Consider the following 9,838-nt stretch of genomic DNA (forward strand, 5'->3'; position numbering starts at 1 on the left):
GACAGATTTGGATGCTGTTTACTGAAGCATGGTAGAGAGGGCAATTCTATCTCATAAATGAAGAGAAATAGAAAGCCTGTCTCTATTAAATGAGTCAAGCCGAGGATGTTATAACATTTGAATTACATTTTTAATCTCGCTTGTCCCACTGGAATCCCTAAACAGTCTTACCACCGCTGGTAAAATACTAAAATCACCAGTACATTGTTTGATATCTTTGTATTTAAGGGCTTATTGAACATGGAAGGCTCCAGGGGTCCCAAATTGAGCCTTAGCATCAGGGATGCACTTATATATTTACTACTTTTGTTGACAATATCCAGTGAATTGTGATACCAACTGGTTGATCACACTCTTTACAAAAATTATATCATACAAAAACAATATACACCATGTAATATTAAAATGTAGAGTCCTGGAATAACTGATAATTGAACATCATAGCACTTGAGAAGTTAACTGCAGTGTATTTGCCAACGAGGTTATAGCATAGTTACTAGAGTGGGAACTTGAGGCAAGGGGTATATGTTTTGTGGAAAAGGAATAATATCACCACTAGACGGCAGAAAATGTTGGCTAATTCAAGGATTAATTATTTTATACTGAAATAGAACTTGGGAATTACAGTTAATTGCTCTACTGTGGCTTTGATGTTTAGTTATAGAACCACAGTTGTCTTTTGAAATGCACCAAATGTCGTCTATGCAGAAAATGAAAACAAATAAATAAGTAAGCCTTGCAGGCCACATTAATAGTTGGTAACAGTTCTTATTCTGAATTTCCTAGCCTGGTATTGCTAAACTAAAATGCACTGCATGAATACATATACGTGTCTGGCTAGATTTCATTGAGGATTGTTTCCAATTGTTGCAAACTAATGGACAGAAACCGTGAGTTATTTTGAACATATTGGAGCAGTCATTAAACAATGGTTACCATCCACCATATACTTTATGTTGCGTATCGAAACTCTACTACTGCCACCATCGTTGACACAGATTCAACATCATCGTAGTTAGCTACTCCGACTGCTCGTTAACCATGTCTAAGGAACGATTATATCATGCAAATACAACGATTGTCTAGACCTTATTATTTTCATGTACACAAGTTGACACATCTCTCTCTCTCTTGTCCTCTAGGACATGGTACCAAAGGGGTGTTTGAGCTGCTGGCAGGCTGGAGACGAACAAGGGAAAACCTGCCTTTCAAGGAGCGAGTGGCAGACGCTTTTGCTGACGTGATGGTGTGCTACACCATGACCAGCTCCCTCTACATCATCACCTTCGGCATGGGAGCTAGCCCTTTTACCAACATCGAGTCGGTGAAAATCTTCTGCCAGAGCATGTGTGTGGCTATCCTCGTCAACTACTTCTACGTCTTTTCTTTCTACGGCTCCTGCCTGGTGTTTGCCGGACAGCTTGAGCAGAACCGCTATCACAGTGTTTTCTGTTGTAAAATTCCCTCAGTGGAGTACCTGGACCGCCAGCCCACATGGTTTAAAACCATGATGAGTGATGGCCACGACCTTTCCACACACCACGACAGTGTACCGTACCAGAATCATTTTATCCAGCACTTCCTGCGAGAGCACTACACAGAGTGGATTACCAACACCTACGTCAAACCCTTTGTGGTCATTCTGTATCTCATCTACGCTTCTTTCTCATTCATGGGATGTTTACAAATTAGTGATGGATCAAATATTGTGAACCTGCTGGCAAGTAACTCCCCAAGTGTTTCGTACGCTCTGACCCAGCAGAAATACTTCAGTAACTATAGTCCTGTAATTGGGTTTTATATTTATGAGCCCATAGAGTACTGGAACTCCACGGTGCAGGAGCATCTGAAGACTCTGAGTCACGGCTTCAACAAGATCTCCTGGATGGACAACTTTTTTCACTACCTGCGGGTGGTGAATGTGAGCGCATCAACCAAGAGTGACTTCATCACCATCCTCAAGGGTTCCTTCCTGCGCAGCCCGGAGTATCAGCACTTCACAGAGGACATCATATTCTCCAAGAACCGCGAGACTGACGAATATGACATTATTGCCTCACGGATGTACTTGGTAGCACGGACCACAGAGAAGAAGCGTGAGGAGGTGGTGGAGCTTTTGGAAAAGCTTCGTCCCTTGATGCTGATAAACAGTATCAAATTCATTGCCTTCAATCCCACGTTTGTGTTCATGGACCGCTACAGCTCCTCCGTCATCTCGCCCATCCTGACCTCAGGCTTCAGCGTACTCACCATACTCATCCTCACTTTCTTCCTGGTCATCAACCCCTTGGGGAACTTCTGGCTCATCCTCACGGTTACATCCGTGGAGCTGGGCGTCTTGGGTTTGATGACCCTCTGGAACGTCGGCATGGACAGCATTTCAATCCTGTGCCTTATTTATACCCTTAACTTCGCCATGGATCACTGTGTACCACACCTGTACACTTTTGTGCTGGCCACCGAGCACACAAGGACGCAGTGCATCAAGCTGGCACTGGAGGAGCACGGGGCAGCCATTTTGCAGAACACATCCTGCTTTGTGATTGGGATCATGCCCCTGGTGTTTGTGCCTTCCAATCTGACCTACACACTGTTTAAGTGCTCACTCCTCACTGCGGGATGTACCGTGCTGCACTGCTTCGTCATCCTGCCTGTCTTCCTGACCTTCTTCCCGCCGTCCAAAAAGAGACACAAGAAAAAGAAACGGGCCAAGCGGAAAGAGCGGGAGCGGGAAAGGGAGCGGGAAAGAGAAAGGGAACGAGAAAGGGAGGAGATAGAGTGCATTGAAGTCAGGGAGAATCCTGATCATGTGACAAATGTCTGAGTAGTTTGTACGTTTAGCAGTCACAACCCATCAGTTGTTGGTGGATTAGAAGTGTTCTCCGATGCTGAGGCGCCTCTCGAGGTGCAGGGGATTCTGAGATGTCCCGTGAGGAGTGGACACTCATCACTCCCAACAAACAGCAGCTTATGGTGGCCAGAGTTGAGTGCAGCCCAACTGGTCGGTCTTTCAGTCCTTCAATCTGGACAGTGTACGTCATTTGCACAAATTGAAACATGCTCATGGTTCTGAAGCTCTTTCCCAACTATTTGGTAAATAAAAACAGTTACCAGAACACATGCTTGCTAAATCTGTAAGTAAATCCTAAACACACAGTCCATTTAAATATTCTGTGTTAATTCTCTGCAGCCCTCACCTCCAAAGAAGTGTGATGAGCATAGCAGTCTGCTAAGCCAAGGACAAGTAGGCAAGTTAGTGAAAGCAGTAGGGACAAAGTGTACAAATTAAAACTGTACAAAAGACAGCTATGCACGCACCTTACTCCTCACACCTTGATAACAGCTGAAAGAAACAAAACCAAATTGTGTGGAAAGAAAAAAACAGTGGGCCGAAAGCACACTGTAATATTAAAAATAGCTGAACAGCTGAACTGGGCAGATGGCATACACTGTGTCCATTATGAAGAATTATCTTGCACATTGCATCATATGAATAGAAATGTTTATATAAGCAGGAGGCAAACATTTCTGCTGTATTTCAGAGGTCATATAAGGTCTTAGGCAATGGCAGAAGGGACTGCAGTGGGCTGCGGCACATGAAGAGGAGGTGATAAGTGACTGTCGTGCAGCGGTGTTTGAAAAGGCAGTAAGCCAGAGTATGACTTAAGTAAATCCTAAACTGCTTTTGCACCAGAGCAGTAAAACCAAAAGTGAAGAGTGTTTCTGAGGCTTGACATACTGAACTCTCGAGCAGAATAGATACTAATGGCAAGTTTCAGTGAGTGTATGGAAGTCTCTGTTATTACTTACAAAAGCTTAATGTCATTGAAATTGGAAGGTTTGAATGTGATTTAATATGAGCAGTGGTGCCAAATAGTGTACAGCAACTTTTGACAGATGTCTATCAATACAAAATAGTATCAGTAAGTTTAACCGCTCATTTAAATCAACCATAAATCATGAGTTATTGGAGCTACTTTAATGGATTGCTGTTTTAATGTCGTGCAGGTTTGTGAAGCAGATTATGACACAGGCTTTACATTCAATAGTAAGGCACTAGTTATAAACTGTCAGTGGAAAACTGATAGAGTTAAAGTTAAATGCAGAGCTTCCAGGTTTTGCTCCTGAAGTCAGAAAACACAAAATCAGGAAGGTTTTTCACTCATTCAGAAAGACCAATTTCAAAAACCTTTTGTAAGAGATTAGTTACATTAGTTAATGGAACAGCAACTAGCCCGGAAGTGATGTTAACACTTCGGCTCTCTGTTGGGAAGATTTTTAAAAGTGAAGGTGGAGACCATTACTGCCACCTACCTGGAATTGGTCTTGTCAATGTAGTAACTAAGTATACTTTCCCCTAATACTTCAAATAACATTCCTTCCAAAAAAAATTAGTTGACCTCTGCAAATACCCTTCTTCAACATTCAGTCTTAGAAGTCCAAAAGGGCTGCTGTTTCCCCCAGAAGGTAAACAATATTATCTATGTCTGCCAAGGGCCCGATAAGAATCTCCGTTGCGGTCCCAAAACAAACACACTCAAGGTCAGCAGCCCCAACGATTCCAATCTCACTCTGACCTCTGATAGGCAGGTTTTAGCTGGTGGCATGTGATAAAGAGGCCCCATACGTGAGCAGATGTGGCTGATTACAGGCCAGTCAATACCATCTTAGGGGACTGGCTGGTTCTTACGGGGCTGTCATTGAATGGACACCGCTTACTTGTTTCTTTGTGCTGCCACCACGAAAGTGAGTGTCTCTCACAAAGACCAGCCAATCGGGCAGCTTGGGGGTGGGGGAGTAGAATGTTCATACCGGACCAAATATCAATGTGAAATACGTGTTGATGTTTGTCAAAGGAGTGCATACATTCGTGTGATTAATCACTATATGTCAAAAATGCTATTAAACCCACTTCTTCTGTAAAATAATATCAGCGAACAAATGATAGACAAAGCTAGAAAATAATATTTTACTTGTCACATTCTACAATGAACACATTTTCTGTGGCATTAGAAAGTAACGCTAAATGTTGAATCCTCACTGATATTATAATTGTCATCAACCAGGCGTTGCCCTACTAAGAAATGAGGAGTTTTTTGGCAAGCTACTTCCTGCAGCCGCTGCCATGAACATCACATTATATAAACACCCTGCCATGTGTGTATAGCAAGAAGGCATGAAATGTTTGAAAAACGGGAAAGAAATGCAAATCTTAAATAATTTACTTCCCAAAACGGACTGTGTTTGCATGGCATTGTATTGTATGTATGCATGTATTTATTTTTTCTGTATGAAGTCTGCGTACTTTCTTTTTTAATTATTTTGCCACGCTGTAGTGACTTATGTTTGTTGTTTCGATGCATATTCTGTAATACCATGTGCTGCAAAAGAACAAAATGAGTCATATCTGTTCCAAAACAAAAGCCAGAGGATATTTCATGTGTAAAATAACTGTAAATTAGTCTTTTCTATATTTTCTAAGAAAAAAATATAATATAGTAAGATTTTTAATGAAAGAATTTTCTTAAAAAAAAAGAATAAAAAGGGAAAAAAGTTGAACACAGTAGGCCAGTAATAAATAAAAAGTGGAATGTTACCAGTATACTAGATCTTATTCCTTGCACACTGCATTATCAATGTTTTTTGATGATCCATGTTTTTATATGGAAAACTGTGGCCACCACTTTATTGTTTGTGTGTCTTGACCCTTTATAATCCTTATTTGGCTCTCACATTTAAGGAAATCATACATTACTCAGCAGCCCTTTTCAAACATCACAGTCTATCAGGCTTTATGATGATCACTTTGAAAACAAAACAAAAAAACATAGGTTAGACATTTTCAAAATAAATGAAATAATGTCTTGACAAACATCTATTACATTTTACTATACGGCAGGTCAAGCTTATTAGTAAAGATATCAATACTTATCTTCTTAACTCTTCTGAAATCCCATTCCTAAATATATTTGGTGTCTTCTTACTGTATGAAACCTTCCATTGCTGCCTAGAGAGCTACTGCTGTATTTTAACCACATTAACACAACCACTTCTCAGCTTCCTTACAATTAGCGCAATTTACAACACTGAATGCAATCTCTTTTGGCTATTGTCTACTTAAATAGCATCATGAGAAATTTATAGAAATTAATCTTCTATGACAACATACGCAGTCTTACTAATGGTTATTGAAACAGCATGTGATATCTGATATTTAAATCAGGTCTTAATAGTTCGGTCTTCTTAAAAAACCCATGATGAGCCTAGCATTATTCTACATTTTATACATCTTATTGTCAAGAAATCTGTTGGAAAAGCCAGAACAACAACGTGTTAGTCTGTGACTCAGTACTTCCTGCCTTTTCTGCCCTGGCTTTAGCACTTGGCCCCAAGCTCACTTGTTTCCATTTTCAGTGGCTTGGTTCCCTTTGAACATTTTAATTAAAAAAAAAAAAAAAAAAAAAAACTAGCCCCAGTATATTGTCTCTAAAAGTAAGTAATTGTAATTTTAGCAATCAATTTCTGAAAACTGCTAGACACTAGTTTTTAAACATATGTTACTGAAAAAGAGTACATTCGTCGCTTTTACTTACATCAGCATAATGGTGTATCTGGCATTAACTCAAAATAAACTGAAATGAAGAACATGCCATGAAGCGTAATAGTGCATAAACAGTGCAGCTCAATGGCACCGAAAATATATGAAATATATTAGGCCTGGGACACAATGCAAGTAAACTTGGTAGTATGATCATTGATAGTTCTGGTCTCTTCATGGGTTTTGTTGACAATAAAATGCAGAGCTTTGCTAGCTTTATTCTCTAAAAAATAAACTCGCACAACATACTCTTGAAGCTGAAGCTCACTGTGCTTTAAAAGGTTTCATTCGCTTTTTCTTCTTTTTTTTTTAAATCTGATGTATCAGTGCACAAATAGTTAATTTAGGTATTTTCTATTTTGAGTCGCATTTATTCACCTGCTTTTCAACATGTGAAAACAGTCAGTCCACCTCTTTAACTGGTGTGTATTTTCTGACATTGCACATCAGTTTCATTGGACCCATTTTATAAGCTCGTGCTGTATGGTGTATTTTTGCCCATTTTGTCATCTACGTGATAGTGTCGCATTGGAGCTAAAAACATCTTAATGGGAGATTGGCTTCAAATGGGATCTTAAGTAAGGCTCCCTCAGAATATTTTAATCACAAATGAACTAATGAGTACAAAGCACGATATCCGTACAGGAAGAAGACAATAGAATAAATATGACAACATCTTAGATAGTATTTTGAAGGGAAATGAGTGTACTGTAAGTCTCATGGAATCATTTGACCATACACCGGTACATTTTCAGTTTGTACAGCCAGGGACAGCACAATATTTTAACAATACAAGGCAATACAATTATGCAATCACCACTTTGCTTGTTGAATAATCTACATGGCAAATCTGGTTCAACCACAGCCTCAGAGGACAAATTGCTGTTTTATTGTAACTCATTGACCTTGTATGAGGTAACTATGCCACACAGATAGGTTTGTGTTGCCCCAATTTATGATATGGGTTATTTTATGACTTCTGATTCAACATTTTACGTTAAGTTTCAATATTATGCAGAAGCTCTGATAAAAGTGTGCTTATTTTAGTAACCTCCTTTCCAATGGGAGTTCAATTCCTGTTGCTGAAGCAAGTGTATTCTAGAGTGTTTGCTTCACACACTGTCTACATCTATCTATCAACAATTAAATGATTTCCTTCATTTTCATTCAAAATTGTTCAAATTTGGCAGTACCTATAGGCTTATGTTACTATCAAAAAGCTATTTTGTGCTACTGTTTCCCTGCCCATACCCATAGAGCTGTCTAGGTGAGGGTCTTGTATAACTTGTCTATAACATCTAGAAAAGGGATTGGATACAGATGAATAATGTGTTCATGTAACTCTAGTATGAGTACTCAGTTGTTAAAACTATTATAAATATGTATACGGAGAATTCTGGTTAGTTTTTGCCAAAGTCTGAGCCTTATATACTGTCGTAAAAGGGTATACCACTCAATTTAAGATGGTGCGTTATTCTGTATGGTTTATATGGACAGTCTAGTCAGTCTATTAGTATAGTGAGTGCTCCTTCAATCTCAAAAGTTACATAGCAAATTATTTACAGTTATAGCAAGTAGGTCGGCTAACTTTTTTGGCTTACTTGTTTGGCTTTATTTGTATGCAGCTACATCTGTTAAATTAGGACTAGCTTTACAGAGTAATTGTACATATTCTTGTGGAACTCTTGACTGTAAAGTCAAAGTGAAATGGTATAATCTGTAAAAACAAGAATATGTAACTTTAGCTAAACAGTGACCCACTATGTCTGCAAGTAACAATTAAAAGAAATGCATATGTTCTAAATATAATCTAAAAGTAGAACAGGTATGAAAGATTCTTCAAGTCAGTGAACTGACATTTATGCAGCAATATCTAATGTTTGCCAAAATTAGCTACCAGAAGCTACTGGCCCCATGCCAGAGCAAAAAAAGTTGTTTTGGCAAAACAGTTTTGCTGGCTCATAAGACCTGAGATTAAATGCCAAGCAAAAAACATTTATTGGAACCCATTTGTTTCTTGACATATTTGTCCCTGAGTGATAGAATATGTTGTTATTACAATATTTTTTTTAAAGCAAGAATATGTAATTGTAGCTGAAAATGTGATTATTTTGAGATAATGTCAAATCCTACATTATCATGTAACAGTAGCAGTTTGTTAACAAGAGTGAGCATGAGCCACCAGAAGCTGCAGGCCACACCAAAGCACCCAAGGTTATAGCAGCAAAACCAGAAAGAATTGAATTGGATTTCTTATTTTCTCATTTTCATTTGTCAAAGAACAAGTGGAATGACTTCTTGTTTGAAGTGCACTGTAAAAGATGGAGAAATCCTCAAAGTGAATTCTCCCGATTCACTGTGGAGGTCAAAAGTATCCATGCACACACCATTAATGAACTGCCGTCATCGGTTTTTATAATTATGGATTTAGAACCATCTGGGAGCACGAAATGTTCTTTGAAGGCTGTACAAGACTAAGTTATCACCAGGGAACATTATGACACTTAATGGTTGTAGGGTGATGAAATCAGACGAGGCAACCATTTACCACTTGTTAATTTACACTACACATAATATCCTGAAAATACAGTAACTTCGTTAAAGGAGTGTTCTGGCAGCATGTTTTCAGATTAGAATCCTTAAAATTTCTTAACATGTCTGCAACATTTCTTAGTGGAAGACAATGTGGTTACTATAAAGCAAGAAATATGTAACTTTAGCTCGGCAGCAGTGCAAAATGATTGGCCTGATGTTGAACGCTAAAAAAAAAAAAAGAAACAGTGAATAGAGAAGAGCCATGAAGTCAGTGAACTGACTTAGTCAATGTTATACATGTATTTACTGTACATTTGAAATTACTAACATTAGCCACAAGAAGCTGTTGATCATAACAGAGCAATACAGATCATATTGGCAAAACCCCTGACCAAGTAAATATTTCATTGATTTAATGTATTCACTTTTTCTTTGCAAGAGGATGAATATTAATTTGTTTCAATTAAGTCTTGCATCAGATGTTATAAGCTAATTTAGGAAGAAGGAAACATTCCAGCACAGTAAAGTTAGAAAATTGGTGACCTTTACTTGATGTTTTCATTGTTGTAGTATTAAAAGTCCACCTTTTGGTGGCAAACATTTTCTCAAAACTATGTCTGAAAGTGGATAGTAAGAACAATTGTTTCTTAAACGGGGTGGTATTTCTTTTTTAAGTGTTATTAGCTCCTGTAGCTTCCTAAATCT

At 38.6% G+C, this 9,838-nt stretch overlaps 1 protein-coding gene across 1 annotated transcript in view; it reads left to right on the plus strand.

The window, feature by feature from the left end:
• The window catches only part of ptchd4 (patched domain containing 4), a 46,431-nt gene extending 37,018 nt beyond the window's left edge, over positions 1 to 9,413 (plus strand). Inside the window, exon 3 of the mRNA XM_069703063.1 lies at positions 1,143 to 9,413. Within this exon, the coding sequence (XP_069559164.1) occupies positions 1,143 to 2,824 (1,682 nt within the window). The 3' untranslated portion in view covers positions 2,825 to 9,413. The remainder of the gene's footprint in view (positions 1 to 1,142) is intronic.
• The last annotated feature ends 425 nt before the right edge of the window (positions 9,414 to 9,838 follow it).

Source organism: Brachyistius frenatus, unplaced genomic scaffold (assembly GCF_029030835.1).
Source record: "Brachyistius frenatus isolate BFR_SWC_R1_liver_20210118 unplaced genomic scaffold, ASM2903083v1 Contig_44, whole genome shotgun sequence".
NCBI classification, from domain to species: domain Eukaryota; kingdom Metazoa; phylum Chordata; class Actinopteri; family Embiotocidae; genus Brachyistius; species Brachyistius frenatus.